The following is an 18,202-nucleotide window of genomic DNA, read 5'->3' on the forward strand; positions in this document are numbered from 1 at the left end:
CATGAGACCTGGCCATGGCAAGCGGGGCCTCCTCTTCCTGGCATATCTGGTTTCCTGTAATCAGAAAGCCTCTACCCCCTCAACTGCCAGAGGATGGGAAGTTAGGGGACCTTGTGCCATCCCCCCACGCTTGGTCCTGTGCCAGTCTGTAGGCCTCCTGCACTTTTTGCGCATGGGCAAACTGAGGCACACAGGGGTTTCCTCACTCATCCAAGATCACAGACCCACTAGTGTCGTCCGGGATGCTGAGCTCACCCAGGCAGGGCCAGGGACAGCAGCAGGTGAGGCGCCAGCTGCTTGTCAACCAAAGATGTGAAAAGAAATGTGTGTCCCACCTCCACGGCCTTGTCCCCCCAGACAGAGCATACTAACCCCCACCCCCAGCAAAGGCCAAAATTGGCTTCTCAGCTCTGAGGGGTGTTCAGAAGGAGCCAGCCCAGACCAGAGGCCTGAGGGGCTGCGTACCCACTCCCAACTGGCGTGGAAAGCGGATCCCCCGGTGCACTTGGTGTCAGCACCTCAAACATTTGCTCCTCTCCTCAGCGAGAGCCTCAGCTGCTCACAAAAGGGATCGAGCCTCAGAAGCCTGTTCTCCTTCTTTGAAGCTGACAGCTTGATGCCTGTGGAAATGCAGTCCTATTTCAGGATTTCATTTTGAAGAGGTTTCAAAAGAGTGGCCCGGAGGCTCGGCTGAATCGCTGGTTATGGCTCCTCTCCCGGCTGACGCGGCAGCTGTGGCTTTGCACGTCACCAGCGGGCAGGTGATTGTTCTAAATTAGCACCTGGCTCATTTGGGAGGGCTCTACGTCTTCCAGAGCTTCTCCCAAGAAGCGATGGGAACATTCATGTCTTCTTATACTTTTCCTACATTATCTGTGTTTGAAAGGATCCCCCAGGGAGGAAATGATCCCCCAGAGAGGCAAGGAATTACTGACTATGGCTCTTGTTTATGTCAGGCATGTCTTAAAGACCACCCCCCCAAACAAAAGCAAAGGCTATAAAAATGCTACTATGAAACCTGGGAATCTGTGAGCCCATGGAGCCTCGGATGTGACTATAGCAAAGGGGCTTTCGAGGGGAGAGCAGCTCTGGTCAGCAGCTGTTGTCCAGCATCTCCTTCCAGCCCCACTGCCACCAAGGGCCCTGGCTGGAAGCCAATGGGAAGGTGCAGGGTGGGGCAAGGGCACTGCACAGTGCCACGGGCTCAGTGTCTGCAGGCTGTCCCTAAATGCCAGGAAAGCATGAGTCCACTGTGGCAGAAATTGAGACGCTGGGGGATTTTTCTTTGAGACAGAGTCTTATTTTGTCGCCCTAGGTAGAGTACCATTGTGTCAGCTCACAGCAACCTCAAACTCTTGGGCTCAAGCTATCCTCTTGCCTCAGCTTCCCAAGTAGCTGGGACTACAGGCGCTGCCACAACGCCTGGCTCATTTTTAGAGACAGGGTCTTGCTCTTGTTCAGGCTGGTCTCCAACTCCTGAGCTCAGGCAATCCACCCGCCTCGGCCTCCCAGAGTGCTAGGATTACAGGCGTGAGCCACCGCACCTGGCCTTGGGGGATTTTTCTTTATGTAACTACTCTGCCCCTCTGTAAGGAGAGTGTTGGGGTCAGGAAGAAGCAGAAACCAAGGTGTTGGAGTCCCACATGAACCCAGATCAGTGCAGTGAGACTTCTTCCACATGGCCTCCCCAAGGGCAGCTGCCAAGGCTTTGGCTTGGCCTGACGCTGCCAGGCATCCCAGGCTCCTGCCTATCCTATGTTTCCAGAATAACCATCAGCTCTGCCTCTTGGCTCTTAGGGGTGCTGGGCTAGTGCACCCTCAGAGCAGCTAGAGTGTAGTCGTCTCTTCATGTCCACATCCGAGGAACAATCCCATAGCCTCATTTCCATTTAGGAGGCAAAGAGGTACCACAAATCTAACACATCACTCTCAACCAGGCCCAGTGCCATCTGGCCACCAGGTGACTATTTGTCCTTCCTGGCTTATTATTATTTATAGAAACTCCTTTCCCTGTTGTTTATTTCCCCGAAGGTAAGACACTGTCTGGAGAGACACCCCACTCATCAGGACATTGGCAAAAGATGGGCCAGACCCTGGCAGGACCTATCCTTGCTCCTCTGAAATCAGTGCCTCTGACTACACATACCTGACAGCTTTCAGATGTCAGTGCTTCTGTGAAGAGGGTTCAAATCTCCAGCCTATTTTTATAAAGGGAAGCATTGTTTCTCTGGGAACACACCACTAATTTCCATGCTTCTGCTGACTAACACTCATCATGCTCATCCATGCTGGAGGTGAGGGTGGGCACGGGCCTTTGCAGGAGACTCCCTCCTTGCTCCAGCCCTAAAGCAACAGTTTTCCTGGCTGCGAGAGGAGTTGGATCCTCACCTTCCATTTTTGCCCCCTGCTAGATTCCAGAGATATGGGATTTTTCATAAGGCAGGAAAAAACCCTAGTTCATGGGCAGCAGGTTAAAATCCTTTAAGACCATGAGCCAAAGTTAAGTAGGTACAATTTTCTAAATCTTGGCAATAGAGAATTATGTTACGTGATGGCAGCCATGCCAGTAAAATGAGAGGCTAAGAAAGAAAGTAAGGCACGAGAAAACCAAATTCCCACAGAAAGAATTGTTCTATTTGTAAGCAGTTTGGGGCAAAGACAGACAGACTGCATCCTGTTAAGATGTTCTCCTTGTCAAGGTCCGTCGTCTAGCTTCTGCTGCTGGAAGATCTTTGCGTCTTTAAGATGTGTCACTAGCTCATGGAACCTATTTCTGTAACTCTCTGCAAGAGCCAATTTAAGCTGGCTTCTCAGTTCACTCTGCACTCCAAAGATACCAATTTCCAATTCCTCCTCAGAGTCCATGAGACCAGATGCTGTGACAAATGTTGCAGTGAAATGAACCTCGAAGATGATCCCAGGAGGCTCCTTGGGGGACACAGGATTCGTCAGCTCTATCTATGGCTTTCAGCTGGCATATCCTCTCTGTGAGGGTGTCTGGTGGGACATGCTGTTGTGATGGCATAGGGGATCTTTGGGCGGGGGAACAAAAGAAAGTTTCCAATGAGGCCAGGGGGCGTGTGACAGGTTCAGAGTGTGGTCACATTTACCAGTGAGACCCTATTGCATCTGGCAGCCTGAACTGGGCAGCAATTCCTGCAAATGAGAAGCTACCGCCTTTGTTAGGTAGGTCATTGTTCCATAAGCCCCACTCGGAGCACTGTCGTAAAAGTAGTGGCAAATTCCTGTGGCTTGATCTTTCTCCAGGGTGTCCATGGCTCCGACTGACACCTGCAGCAGAAAGCAGAAGGAACAAATAAGCAGAGTCCACAGTCCCCTGTCATACTTTGCATGTTGGAGGCAGGTGAACGGGGGTGAGGGGCCAGGTCGCTAGAGGCCCAAGGCCAGTGGAGAAGCAGACAGTAAAGCTCCTCTGGGCGCTGCCCTGTGTTTTCACAGACCTTAGCTTATAGCTCATGACTGACAAGGAGAGGACAGCTTCACCTGGCTTGTGTACAGGGTAAGTGGTTCGCCCACAGCCACATGTGTAGCAAGTGGTGGTGTCCGGACTAAAACCTACACAGAGACAGGGCTGTCCACCTCCAAAGGGCTTTAGATTTCTCAAGTGGCTTCTGTGCCATTTTCTAACCAAATGGGTGACATTTTTTCACCATCTGTGATGATATTTTCCTTGTTCAAGTCTATTCTTTCCTACGGATGCAGACTCTTCAGCCCCAACAGAGACAAATGCCAGCCAAGCTGGCCACCCTGGGCGCCCACCTGGTCCTGCAGGAACAGCTGGTTGGCCGTCTGCACCATCTGGTCCACGTGGATGATGCCCCCGATGCTGTTCATATCCGTGTCCGAGAGCAGCGTCAGCACCATGATGGCTTCCACTAGCAGCTGCCGGTACTCGGGCTGGGGCACACGGTTCAGCACCGACTCAACATGGACAGCGAACTTGATCTCATGTGAGGTCATCTGTCAGAGCACAGGCAAGAGACCAGCAGTGAGAGACGGCACAGGCACAGCCCGATAACCAAGCCACCACGGCTGACCACAGTACTGTCTGGGGTGGGGGCTCAGCTCAGCTGACCCCCTTTCTGCCCACTGTCCTGTACTGCAGCAGGAGGCTGGAGCTCTCACCTGGGGGTAGGTCAGCCTTGTCCTAGCCTGATTTCTCTACCCCATGAACTGTGGACTATGGCTTCGGACAAATCAGCCAGGGAAGATGATGGCTTTCAGCTGGAGACAGGGACCAGTGAGTGTGGCATGGAGCTTGGCTCTTTTCTCTCAGGAGAGTCTTAAGGGGTCTTGGGGCAAATCTAAGGAGCTCGATAGCCCAGAAATGCTATTTGTGAGGTGCAGAAGAGAGAAAAGGTGTTGCTAACAAATGTGGGAAGGAAGCTTTGCAAAATTTTGGGGTTAAGTGGTAAAAAGCTCAGATCTACAAATGGCCTATGTATATGTGACAAGTTTGAAAGAAGCGCCAGCGGCCAGAGTCTGTGAAATGAGGCGCTTGGTGGAGCCCAGGGAGGGGCTGGCGCCTGGCCTTTTCTCACCATACCTCTCGGGTCGTGGAGGATGGGAGCACATAACCATCGATGGAGAGTCCGTGGCACTGGGGGCAGAACATAGCACATTTCAGTGAGACTGCACAACATGAGGAGAAGCATGCACACACACGTGTGCACACGCGCACACACACATGCACACACGTAGCACTCTCTGGCCTGGAAACCCGCACGAGGGCTGGAGCAGCCAGACTGTCAGAGTTATTTTTAGAGAGCTTGTTCTTACTGCCCACAGGCTGTGTTTTCGATGGAATAATTCTAGGGAAACCAGCAGGCGTCTTTCAGATCTTGCACTAACAATGCCCCGGGGAGCCGCACAGTCCTCCCCAGAGGCTCTGTCTTTAGCTTGGCAACTCGACCCTGGCGGCCGCGAGGCCCCCTTTGGTGCCATAATAAAGGGAGGTTTTCATGGTTCCTGCTGGCGCAGTAATGCTTCTGTGCCTTTGCAGGCATCTATTTTTGAGATTTCTATAATAAGCACCAATCACAAAAGACTCCAGCACATGCACAGACACGCACACGCACACCCATGTATATAAATACCAGCTCAACACAAAATGCTGCTTTTTCATAATAAAACCATCTTGGCATTGGGCCAGTGGAAGTCTGGATAGAAGCAGGTGATGCCCCAGGAACAGTGGGGAGATTTTCTAGGTACAGTTTGCTCTGGTCCAGTTGGGCACCATCTAAATCCCAAGGCCCTGCCCTCGGCCACACCAAACATTCTCACCCCCAGAAGAGAGGCTGAGAAGAGAGGACCAGCGGCCTCTGCTGGCTCCACCATGGGTCCCTGGGTACCAAGAGTCCTCCTGTTCACAGGCAGAGTCTGCTCTGATGTCCTCACACCCCCTCTGTGGTGGCTGTGATGAACACCTTGGGTCCCACAAAGCACAGAACCCAAAAGCTCCCCGATGGGCCAGGGGCCCCTGCCGCAGGAGTGCGGATGGAATGGTGCCAAGGCTGCAGGAGAGACTTGTAATGTGCTCTCATTTGGGATTATTTTTCTCTCTTCTACTGTGAAATGAGCTAAAATGAAATAGTTTAGGGGGAAAAAAAAATCTGCCTTGGTTTGCACAGAAGCTTTTAAGCTGTCCCCCTGTGGGCCGTGGAGAGACGCACAAATGCTGTGAGGCCAATGTGGGCAGGAGACAGAATGTGGGGGGGCAGAGAACAAGGGGGCCTGTCTTCCCATAATGCTCCCCCCGGTAACAGGTGCTCAGGCAGGGTCCCTTGCACTCAGGTGCGTGGACACATCCCCAGGCAGATGGGAAACACAGCGGGCAGCTGCTGATGGGAGTGGGGCACGGGGGCTCCCGTGGAGGAGGCAGGGGTGGTCCAGCGTGTGAGGGAGACTGTGCCATCAGGGCACACGGGACCTGGGGCCAGACTGGAAGCTCTCCATTTCTGTATGTCCACAGGACCCCTCCTGTCTCTGAACAACAGGATACTACGCCTGCCTGAACATGTAGGAAGCTGGGAGCTGTCATTAAGCTCTGTGGGGCTGTTCTGGGTCATCTGGGTTCCAGTGCTTTCATCCACAGCCTCCCTTCCTGCTTCAGTTCTTGCCCACCTTCTGACTTGTCTACGGTCTCAACTACGTCTGCGTGTCCCACACAGAGCCGGGGCTGCTGTCCTGTATGACTTGCTGCGGCTCCAGCTACTGGTTCTCAACCAGGGCGGATTTGCCTCGTAGTGGACACTTGGCAGTATCTGGAGATGCCTGTTTGTCACAGCTGGGGGAGAAGGCGCTGCTGGCATCCAGTGGGGAGAGCAGGGATGCTGTTCACTCTCCTCTGAGGCATGGGCCAGTCCCCGTAACTGAGAATGGCTTGGCCTGAATGTGCCGAGGTGGAGAAACCCTGCAGTTGGGCCGTGTTTGCTTGTCCTGTAGCCATATGCCACCTGGTACCTGGAGGGACCACTGTGCCTCACCAAGGCCATCGGGGGGCAGCTCATTTCCCTGACAGTGGACATCTCCCAGCACTGATGCCTGTGGCCTGCAGCAGGGTGGCCAAACTCACCTTCTGAAGAATCTTCCACACCTTCTGGTAGAATCCCACAGGGACCCTGTTGATGGCCCCATCCAGTCTTCTCCTGCGCAGCCATTGGCCCTGCCGCTCCCCCCATCCCACAATGTGATGTCCTCCTGAGTCTGTTGATGATGTTCCAGTGGGCGAGGACGGAGTGCTGGACCTCTGCAAGACAGCATGTGGCCTTCAGGAGCCTCAGGGATGGTACCCAGGGGAAGCTGGCTAGCATGAAGGTCACTCAGGGAACGAGTCAGAAACCCAGAACCCCGCCTGCCCACAGGGGAACATGGTTCCTTGATTCCCCCTTGTCTGCTTGACTCCGGCTTGATCTCTGCATTCTGGTTTGGTTACTTAACTCCCTCTGTGTACCCCACCCAGTCCCAAAAGGTGGTACGGCATCTAAAGGATCCTGAACTCGCAGGGAGGAGGCCAAGCAGGTAGGCGCCCAGGCCCAGGTGCAGGCTGCAGGGGTGCTGAGCCCCCTCAACACTAGTTGTGTCCAGAACCCAGCCCAGGCAGGCCATCCCTGCTGCTAACTCCAGGCCTCAGTCTCATCTGTACATGGGGATGCCGTGGGCCTCATCCAGAGAGCTGCCTGCGAGCACTCACTGAATGAAGACACAGAAACCCCTAGGGGCAAGCCTGGCTTTTGCCGAGTGCTCATGAGGGCAGCTGTCACCACCAGGGCTGCTCCCCAAGAGGGTGCAGGCCTGGCACGTGGAGCCCGTCCCATCACAATGGGAGAGAATTCAGGGCGCCGCTGGCCCTAGAGCAGGTGAGCTTGCTGCAGTGCCACACAGGAAGGACAGCCACCTACCCATAGGGCTGGTGCCACAGAGAACGTGACACATAACACAGGGTGGGGTGGGAGATTTGTAGGCAAAGACAACAGTAAAGGCTGAGAGTCGCACTTAGAGATGGGGACCCCAGAGATCATGGTCTAGTCACCTTTCCAATCTGCTTTCTATATTTCCTGCTCTTGGCACTTTCGTTTCTCTATGTGCAACACCAAATTTAAAAGGTTAAAAATGAAATCTGAATATTATGCGCGCTTAATATTCCCTCTCAGCAGGGCAGGAGGCAGGGCCCTTCCCGCTGCCCTCATTTGGACTTCAACAGATTTTAGTTTGAAAAGTCAATTAGGTTGAGTTAGTCCATTGGGCTTATTACTACCATTTAAATAAGGCAACAGTTAGATACAAATAAAAGTAATTACAGTGGCACTCATCAGTGACTCAGATTTTGTCCTTCTAGTTTTGGGAGGAAGATTGGGACTCTCCTCTGCAATGAGCACCTTTCCTAGGTCTCCCCTGGATCGGGGTCCTCACCCCCGCCCGGGGCATCAGGAATACAGAGTGTTAGTCTGCAACGGTTCACTGCCATGGCTTAAGAAAAAGGCGTGGAACCAATGCTCCGAAGGTTCCAGAAGCCCCTGGCATTGGTGAGGAGAACACTCCTCACCCACACCACGTGGAGGAGCTCAAGTGGAGAACTGAGAGCTCAGGATGGCAAAGGAAGATGATGAACTTCTCGGCCTGCTTTCTAGACTCACCTCAGAATTCCCACTGGGAGGAGCCTGTCATGGCAAATGAAATCGCTTCAACCTGCACCAATCTACAGAAGCCAGGGATGAGGAGGGGACACGAGGGAGGAGACAAGAGGACTGATTCAGCAAGAGTAGGCAGGGAAGGACAAGGGCCCCATGCCCGCTTTACCACAGATTGGACGAATGCCCATAGAAAAGAACAAAACAAAGAGAGTCAACTCAGTCACGTGCCATGACACCAGGAGACACAAGCAGAGAGGAGGTATGCGGAACAGCATCCAGAAGGCCCACGGAGAGAAGGTGCAGAGAACGGGCCTGGGGCAGTTCTACTCAGAACACAGGCCAGCCCAGCTCAGGGCTTCCCTCCACCGGAAACTTGCTCCCTGGTCTTTCTTTAAATATTAAATGTTACCTGGTTAGAGCCGAATATGGAGGGTGCCTAATGGAGTTAAGACACAATTTCTTTTTTAAACTTGCAGCCATAAAATGCTATTATCTTATGGCAAGAGCTGTGAAAATCTACAGAGATCAACAAAATACCTACAACTGACACTAATATCTACACCTAAAGGGTCTTCACTCAATATTTGTTAAATGAACAAATACGATCAGGCTGACAACCTTTGGCCGAACAGATATGTCCTCATATAAAAATTTAGACTGTCCCCTTTGTTCACGTGGACACGGTGTTCTTGCAAAAGTGAACTGAAATTTTAAATGCCAGGACACCCATTAAATTTTGAACAGAGAATAATATATTTCTTTGATGTAAGCTAGCCAAATAGAAAACTGGTACTGGCTAGTTGAATCCAGACCCCTCTAAGAAGAGAGATGATCACTTTGTCCCCATAACACGCAAGGGCAGTGTGAAATGGAGGCGGAAGGAACCACCCACATTTGCCCATGGTCAGGCCACCGAGATGTGGAACCAGACGGACGGTGCCACCGAGTGGCAGGCAAAGGAAGATGTTTGGAAAGTCAGTTCCATCCTTGCAAACAGCATGAATTGGAGGGAGAGATTAGGCATGTTTTACCCTTGGACAACATGTGGAATCTGTCTGTGTCATTAACCTGTCTCCTCTAGGCTCTCCCAGGAACAGACATTGGAGCATTAGAAATGTTTTCTGGAGGCGACAGGAGGAAGTATGTCACCAAGGTGACATAAAAGAATAGCACCCTTACATTTTTTCCTCCTTTCCAGGCTTAAATCCCTCCTGGAGCTCTGGGGACAAGGACAGCAGTATTCTTTTTGCTGATAAAATTCATGACCAGGTTTCCTCCTATTTACTGTCCTCGTTTTGAATGCAAACTCCCACTGAGGCACAGCCTGGACCATCTCTTTCACAAAGTATGCCACAAAGCTCAAGAATCTGATAAATGGATTTTTTAAAGGCGGGGGCCAGGTCATTTCTCCCCTGCTTTTGAGTCCTGCTCTCTGCCTGTCCCCTGGGGGCTGCCTGCTATACCCAGAGAGCCACCTCCACTGAGCTGGCCTGCTGAGCAGAGCTGTTCTCCACACATTCACACTCTGCAGGGTCACCACCTTGCTTTCCACATTCAAGCCAGAAAGAACATGAAGTACACACAATAAAGGACAAAACAAGGCAAAAATGTGTCACCTGGTCATCAGCACTAAATCGCCTAGTCATCTGAAAGTAAAAATATGTCAGGAAGTAAAAACGAGGAAGTAGAACACCTTGCTACTTCTATCCCCCTCTGATGATCTGGGGTCACGTAGGTCAGACTGCAAGGGGTCACCCATTAGTGCATCAACAATTCAACTAGTGGGTCATGTATCTGAGCGCATTTCTCACTGCAGGTCATGGTCAGAAGGAGACTTTATTTCCCGCTGTGGATCATGGTCAAGCCCTAGCACAGTACCTGGCACATTAGAACTGAAAAGATGTTGAGTTTTAGCCCTGGGGGGCTCAGTTCAAAAGAATTTTTACTGTACATAAAGGTAAGCAAAGAAAAGAGACTCCTGTGTCTGGTGGACACTCTAGGTGTCACGAGTGTTCCAGTGTATTTCCGGGGCCCTCTCGCTGTTTCATTCAAAGGGAACTTTTGATAGAGGTGATTCGTCACTTTTTGCATGACTCTACTTTTCATTTCTTTTTAATTTTTTTGAGACAGAGTGTCACTTTGTCACTCTGAGTGGAGTGTTGTGGCGTCATAGCTCACAGCAACCTCAAACTCTTGGGCTCAAGAGATCCCCTTACCTCAGCCTCCCAAGTAGCTGGGACTATAGTCGCCTAAGACAACACCTGGCCATTTTTAGAGACAGGGTTTTGCTCTTGCTCAGGCTGGTCTGGAGCTCATGAGCTGAAGCAATCCACCTGCCTAAACCTCCCAGAGTGCTGGGATTATAGGCATGAGCCACTGCACCTGGCCCATGACTCTACTTTCTAAATGGCTGTGGCCTACTCAAAAGAGTAGTTCTCAGGCCTTGGCACCTATAGCTCAGCGGCTAGGGCACCAGCCACATACACCAGAGCTGGCAGGTTCAAATCTAGCCCGGGCCTATCAAACAACAATGACAATTACAACAAAAAAAATAGCCGATGTTGTGGTGGGCACCTGTGGTCCCAACTACTTGGGAGACTGAGGTGAGAGAATCGCTTAAGCCCAAGAGTTTGAGGTTGCTATGAGCTGTGACGCCACATCACTCTACGGAGGGCAACAAAGTGAGACTCTGTCTCAAAAAAAAAAAAGAGTGGTTCCCGGGAACAGAGGTAAACATGGACTAGGGTGTTTTCTAAAATGTTCATGTGACCATCACATTGAGGATGAGCCGGTATGGGTGCACATGAGTGGCTCTGGGCTATCTATCTGGGGACAGGGGTATGTTCAGATCCCAGGACAGAAGAGACCTTCCATCCTCTACAAAGAACACACTGCAGCTTCAGGTCCTGGGTTTCTAGTGCTTTCTGGGTTGAGTCCAGCCAGGGAAGCCACTGCTCATCCCTCACTGGCACTGAAGTGTTCTTACCTGTTTCATCTCAGTCCTCAGTCTGTTAATGCCACTCCTCTCAGTTTTGGTGACTCCAGTATGTCCCACCTCATGGATGGAGATAGCAGGGCTGGACGTGGAGGAATGGATAGGGCGCACTGTGGAGCGAAACACACACACAAACACGTGGTTCTTAGGCACTACCCAGCATCTACCCCAAGGGAGGAAATTTGGGGTAGATTTGGATCTGTGCCTGTGTCCCCCACTTGATGGGCAGCAGGACAGGCTTGGCACCGGCGCTCTTAGAGGGCTGGAGAGAAGTACAGAGGGCACTTCAGCAGCACCCACAAAACAGTGGCCAGAAGGCCCTTTACTTTGTCAGATATATATTTTTAAAATAACGTTTTACTTATCTAAAAGCACATTTTCCTTGCAGAAAACTGAAACCACCCAATTAAGGAAGCTGGAACTAACAGCTATCGACATTTTAGTTGTTATCTTTCTCAATTTTTTTCTAGTTGCTTTTATCTTACCAAATAGAATCATCACATATATTTGCATAGATCTATAAACACACGGGGTAGATACATATATGATATGGGCTATGTATGGTTCTGTGACCTGCCTTTTTGCACTTAGTATGTCGTGAATGTCTTTCCATAGCTTTACGTACTCCATCACATCAAGTTGAATGAAGTCATTTGATTTTGTGAGTGATGGGTGGTGAATGATATATACCTAGTCCCATTTGTATTTTGTCAGGAATAACATATAGGACTCAGCCTGACCTAGGTTCTGTCCCCTGTCACACGTGACCCTTGGAATGCCCCAGGGAAATGATAAAACTGCTATGGGTTCCCGAAGGGCTTGCAGCTCAGGCCCCCGTGGCCGTGGGCTAGATGATGCAGAGTGGCCGTCCCTGCCAGGGCACCGAGTGCAGGTGGAATGAGCACTGCCCAGGGCCAGCAGTGCCCAGGGCCGGCAGAGTTCAGGGGCAGAAGCCAGTGCTGCCATGGTGTACAGAGGGGAGTCCACGCTCTGGGCTGAGTAGTGAGGCACCAGATGAAATGGAGGTGGGACAGTGGCAGTGTCTCTGGAGGGCCTCAGGCTGGAGTGGGAAGTGCTGGGACAGCCAGGTGGCCAGGGGCTAGAGGTAGAGCTCCAAGGGGCAGGGCAAGGAGGCTCTTCCCACTGGGTCAGGTGACTATCCCTCACTTCCTACCTACTACAACGGCCTTGGGACTCACACCTGTCCCCAGCCCTGCCCATCCATGAGCCCTGCCTCTGTGCTACGGTCCCAGTGCTCATTCTAAAAGGCATGTGTGATCACTCACTGCCCACTCCAAATTTCCCACGCCTAGCTGTTTTCACCATGAAGCCCAAACAATCCTCCCAGCTCCACCCAAAGCCCTACCGACTGGGCCCCACCCTGCCCTCTCCTCCAGGCCAGCCACACTGCACTGGGCACTGGCACATGCTGGCAAAGCAGGCCCAGCTCAAAGGTCACATCCTCAGGCAGCATCCCCTGCACGCCCCCCCCAACCCACCCCACCGAGGCCAGGGGAGTAGAGGACACTGTCAGGGGGGGTAGTAACAAATAGGAACCAGGGACACCAATATTAAAGGACAGCAGAGAGGGAGGAGCCCACAAAGGAGTCACAGTGACCGGCCAGAGAAGGAGGAGGGATACCAGAGAAGTGGAGAGCAGAAGCCAAAAGGGGTCTGGGAAGCCACAGGAGGGCCTGGGTGGAGGGAGTGTTCCCTGGAAATATTTATCACAGACGCTCAGGATTTAATCAAAATTCTAAGCCTATCTGAGCTTCCAAATGTACAAAAATTGAACAATTACAAAGGACAATTAACAACAAATGATGTTATGTTTTTAAAAGACAGTATGTTTTCAGTCCTTACTTGCAATTAAACATATTCATAGCTTTCAAATGATATCGCTCGGTTCGTAAGTTCATAGCATCTAGAGCTTTACAGCTAACGACAAATTTTAGTAATTATCTGTGTTGAATACTGTAATGACGAGCAGAACACGTTAAATATTTATCTCATACATTTACATTCAGGGATTGTGCACTGGGAAAACTGGAAAGTGCTTTTGGAAGAGGATCTCGAGCACTCCTTCAGCAAAGGAGAGAAGCCACCAATACACGTCCACTGCCAGCACAGGCCGAGGACACATAAAAAGTACCCAATGTCCCTTTTATTAAATAAAAAGACTGAGAACCCACAGTGCATTGCTTTGGCTTGATGAAATAAATTCACCGATGAGTCTGCAAATCATTTAGCTTTTTTATGAGGAGAAATGATAATTGCTTCAATTATAATTAGGGAGCATTTGAGAATGAGAATGACACCAGGACTTGGGTGATGATATTTCCTAGCACCACAAACAGGGTTCCAGCACAGATGGAAGACAGCACAAAGCAAACTAACCCGGCCGGGACGTGCTGTGAGTTTACACAACGGTCTTCTCCCTGCCCAGTGGAAGGTGGCGGGAGGCATGAGAAATGGGTGAGAAATGTTTACCAAACCGAAGGCTGGATGCTCAGGTGATCTGAAAGAATAGCCCTTTTATCCTGATGCTTGGGGTCTCCCCCTGACTTCCAACACTTGTGCACAGATGGTGGCACCTGGTTCTTATGGTGCATGTGCTATGCTCTCCCTGCAATCCCCTCCAGCCGGAGAAGCAGGAAGCTGGAGCCCGGGACTCCGTCCCTCTCCTTATAGACCTCTAGCCCTGGTGACTAGCAAAGAAAGAGCAGCCCCCGGAGAGCTACCAGGAGCAGCTACTCACCACTTCTCTCAACGCCAAACTCCTTTCCACTCAGAATATGGTGTAGGAGATTCTTCATATCAAAAGGGCTGAGGTTCATTAAACTTTCAGAAGCTTCTTCTCCTAAAAACAAATACCTTATTAAGTGCCCCAGACACAGGGAGGATGGCAGATAAAAGTAGGGTTAAGTGGACCTGGGTGTTGAGGGGGTGACCAAGGATGCTGTGGCAGGGAACCCCCCCACCGACTCAGGAGAACCTCGCCATTGGGTCTGATCCGCAGTGACTCGAAATGCTGCTGTTAAATCATGTATTTACTTAATCCTTAGACACACAATTTTTTACACATCGTACTGATCCCTGGTGTTGGGATGTGCTGGGCAATTGATTTTTCTATTTCGAGTGCCAGAATTTCTCCCAGTGAAGGTGTTAGTAAATGGGGATAACATCTCATGGCAAGGAGACCCAGAAAGGAGCTTAGACATCAGGTGCAGGACGGAAGATTCTGCGTTACTTCTGAGGAGCTGATGGAAACATCGCTAGTGCTTCATCCCACCCCCCAGCTTAGGAACTTAGGGGCTCGATGGGAGTTACATCCCAACCAGAGAAGCTGGGCAAATCTGAGCTTGCCCAAAGGCTCAGAAGGCCAGTTCGAGAATACCTGAGCAGGGCTTCCCCTCTGAGAGGCCCCAGCCGGGTGGGCCGGAGCCACCTGTGTCTCACCTGAGCAATTCAGACTCCGAGCCAGCTCGGTAGCCATCACCTGAATGATCAGGCCGATCCTCAGTCTGAGCATCTCCAAGAAGAGGCTTGGCTGGGCCCTGACGTACATGGCCAGGTAAACCACAATCTCCTGATGTGGACACACACCGAGACATAGTTTCAGAGACCCAGGGGTGGCCGAGAGGCTGCTGCTACCTCCCAGGAAGGCCGCGTCTGGCCTGCCCCACCCCGCACCAGCCATTGACCTGCGTGAGGACAGCAATGCTGATGTCTTGCCCGCTGGCCTCGTAGATGAGTTTGGTGAGCTCCTCGGGGGGGAGGGGCCTAGAAAGGAGCATAGTCACAAACACCGAGAAGTGCCATGGCGGTGCCTCCTTACCCTCCATGGACGATCCCCATTTACTGTGTCAGAAGCACCCATGTGACAGTGTCTTTACAAAGCCCCTCCTCCTGACTGGTGGACAGCACTGATGGTTTCCTCACAGCCCCATAAACCTGAGGTCCCCAGGGCCGAGGACTTACGCAGAGATGGTCTTCTCCCGGGGCTCGGGTGGCAGGCCCACCGTCAGCTGCTTTTGATGTGACAACAGGTCCGTGCAGGCCTACACATTTAAGAGAAGGGGTGAGCGTGAGGGAGGCCTGGAGGGGCGTTGCCTATAAGACCATAAGTTTACCTTTATAAACTTTATGACCCATGCTGCCCTTTGTGTGAAAAATTCATACTGAAGATGCCAGACTAGGTCCCTGTGTCTCGGTGTCTCCACTGTGTGGCCCCAGGCTGGTCCTCCAGGGCCCCCGAACAGGTAATTAGTGCCCGTCCACTACAGCGAGTGCACTGGATTGCCTGATACTCAACAAGGTGCGAGTGAGGCCTGAGACAGCCATAGGAAGAGGTGAGGATTCCCCATTACGCCCCTGTAATTAATACCATCCCCTTACCATTAACACTGAACTTGAATGTCCTACAAAGTGGTTCTGGGTTTTGCAAGGCTGCAGGGCTAGAAATATTAATGATTACTGTACTGTGGATGTACAGGAAAAAGTGAACTCTGTTAAGAGGATGCCAGGCCACGGGCATTTTCATTCGGTTTCTTGGCAAGGCTTTTTCTGCAGCTAAGAAAGAACAAAACTAATCCACTCGAATGTCCCTCCCTCCGCTTGCCTTCCCAGAGCAGCAGGCGGTCAGAAGAGGAGGGCCTGCTCCCTCTCTAGATTAGAACAGGAAGAGGAAGAGGGCCTGGGGCTAGAGAGGACAAACGGGGACAGTTGCTCTGACCTCGGCCAGGACCTCCACTTTCTTCCTGAGTAGGCCCGAGATATAACGAATCAATCCCCACTCCTGGTTCAAGCCGGCTTTTCCGTAGAGCTCACTCAGAAGGCTGTGAACGGTGACTCCATGCTGTCCGGAGAGATTGGTGTCCCAGCTAGGACCCCTGTCAAGAGGTAGAAAAAGCCAGAAATCTGATCTGGAATGTTTAAAGGCTGGGAGAAGAATGAATCATTGAACATTCTGCCAAGTGCTTGGGCACTCCTCTTGGGTGCCTCAGTTTCTCTGACAGGGTAATCTCCTACCAAAGCATCCCTATGTCTTTGAAAGAGAAGCCTAACATCAGGACATTGTGGGATCTGGCCTCACCCAGACTTCTGGTCCTGAAAGACAAGCATCAGTGGAAAGGAAGTTTCATTCATGGTGATCCTGGATAATTTGGGTAATGATCAGGGCTGGCCAGAAGGGCAAAAGGACTAGGAAAAAGAAGGAAGGAAAACTGAGAAAACTTAACCTGGTTGAGTGAAGAAACCAGAAACTGAATATTATGGCCTCCTTGTTTGATTCCCCCCAGTTCATATATTGAAATCTGAATCCCTAAGGTTAGGATATTAGAAGGTGGGGTCTTGGGAGGTGATCAGGTTGTGGGGGTGGAGCCCTCCTGAATGAGTAGTGACCGTATAAAAGGGACCCAGAGAGTTTCCTCACTTCTTCCACCATGTGAGGGCACAGTGAGAAGGTACCACTATGAGAAAGTGGGCCTGCCATCCCCAGACACTGTATTCGCCTTGATTTTCAACTTTCCAGCTTCCAAAACTCAGAGAAATGAATTTCTGTGGGTTATTTACTTATTTTGCAATCAAGTCTCACTCAATTGCCCCAGGATAGAGTGCTGTAGCATCACAGCTCACAGCAACCTCAAACTGCTGGGCTCAAGCAATCCTCCTGCCTCAGCCTCCCAAGTAGATGGGACTACAGGTACCCACTACAATGCCCAGCTAATGTTTTCTATTTTTAGTAGAGATAGGGTCTCACTGTTGCTCAGGCTGGTCTCAAACTCCTGAGCTCAAAAGCAATCCTCCTGCCTTAGCCTCTCAGAATGCCAGGATTGTAGGCGTTAGCCACCGCACCCAGCCAAAATTTCTGTGGTTTATAAGATACCCAGTTTACAGCATTTTGTCATAGCTGCCTGAATGGATGAAGATACTCACTTTATGACATAAAGAATGTACAGAATGTCTGCTTGATCCTGCAAGTTCGAACAATCTTTCAGCTGCTCAACCAGCTTCTCACAGTCCACTTCACCATGGTCATCTCTGGGCCACTGGAAGTCACCTTCAGAAGGCTGGCCACAGAAAAGGCAAGCAGCAGGGAGAGGGACTGAGTGTGGGAACTTTCAGAAGATCAGGAAGTAAAACAGCAACCTGGTCTTGGAACTCTGTGGCCATGCTGTGCTCCCATTTCTCAGTGATCTTTTGTCCCTTTTTATTTATAGGCTTTGACTTATTTTTGATCAGTGAATCACTGTGCTGGTCAACATTTACAAGAAACCAGAGTGAACAGGTTAAAAGATTTGTCAGTTTTATTTATGCAAAGTTCAAAAACAGACCAAACTAACCCCTGGTGTTAGGAATCAGGACAGCAGTTATCTTTGGACTGGACGGTGAGGAAGTGATGGGGAAGGGACGCAGAGGGTGGCCATTTACCGGGTATATTGGCTCACTGACAATTCATTGGGCTCTATGCTTTATGTACTTTGCTGTAAGTAGGTTTGACTTTAATAAAATATTTTTTGAAAGCAAAACAAACACAGAAAGTATGTTTTAAATAACCTAAAATTGAAGTTAGGTTAAAATAGTCTCTATCAGGCACTGAATCTTTCTGTTCATGTGAGATAAAGTCAGAAAAGACTTCTGGAAATCAATGAGGAACACCGTGAGATTCTATTCTCCTGAGGAAGCTTTTATGGGGTTTTAAAATTTCATTAAGGCATTAGGAACAAAGAGTCCTGTACTCTCTTCTGTAAGTAGTTCCACCTTGGCTGGCTGATGGAGGGAACAGGTAGGGAGTGAGCTGGTTTATTTCCTCTAGTGCTACATAGATTCTGATGAGTAGGCAGAAAGGTTTGCCTACAGGCAGAATATAAAGGTTTGCATCAAATTCAGTGTACGTGGGTCATTATGAAAGTTCTGAGATACACAAAAATCGAGAAACAAAATCTGCGTGGACGGAAACAAATCAAGCCCTCCTAGCAACACTGAGCACCCGAGAAAGGAGAAACTTGCGCCAGTGAATCAGAAAGGACGTTGCCGTCCACTGGGTTTCTTG

The 18,202-nt window shown here is 50.6% G+C and overlaps 1 protein-coding gene across 3 annotated transcripts in view; it reads right to left on the reverse strand.

Annotated features, from left to right (window-relative positions):
- Window positions 1-3,083: 3,083 nt before the first annotated feature.
- Window positions 3,084-18,202, reverse strand: part of PHKA2 (phosphorylase kinase regulatory subunit alpha 2) — an 85,828-nt gene continuing 70,709 nt past the window's right edge. For 2 of the 3 annotated variants that reach the window (XM_053579800.1, XM_053579798.1), the window contains exons 21-32: window positions 17,086-17,219; window positions 15,884-16,040; window positions 15,130-15,209; window positions 14,853-14,931; window positions 14,608-14,737; window positions 13,907-14,008; window positions 11,140-11,258; window positions 9,770-9,799; window positions 6,596-6,769; window positions 4,568-4,621; window positions 3,781-3,981; window positions 3,084-3,291 (exon numbers count right to left, since the gene is read on the reverse strand). In XM_053579800.1, the coding sequence (XP_053435775.1) occupies window positions 3,121-3,291; window positions 3,781-3,981; window positions 4,568-4,621; window positions 6,596-6,769; window positions 9,770-9,799; window positions 11,140-11,258; window positions 13,907-14,008; window positions 14,608-14,737; window positions 14,853-14,931; window positions 15,130-15,209; window positions 15,884-16,040; window positions 17,086-17,219 (1,431 nt within the window). In that variant the 3' untranslated portion in view covers window positions 3,084-3,120. The remainder of the gene's footprint in view (window positions 3,292-3,780; window positions 3,982-4,567; window positions 4,622-6,595; window positions 6,770-9,769; window positions 9,800-11,139; window positions 11,259-13,906; window positions 14,009-14,607; window positions 14,738-14,852; window positions 14,932-15,129; window positions 15,210-15,883; window positions 16,041-17,085; window positions 17,220-18,202) is intronic. The other variant, XM_053579799.1, reaches the window with a different exon arrangement.

The sequence above is a fragment of the Nycticebus coucang genome, chromosome X (genome assembly GCF_027406575.1).
Source record: "Nycticebus coucang isolate mNycCou1 chromosome X, mNycCou1.pri, whole genome shotgun sequence".
Classification (NCBI taxonomy): domain Eukaryota; kingdom Metazoa; phylum Chordata; class Mammalia; order Primates; family Lorisidae; genus Nycticebus; species Nycticebus coucang.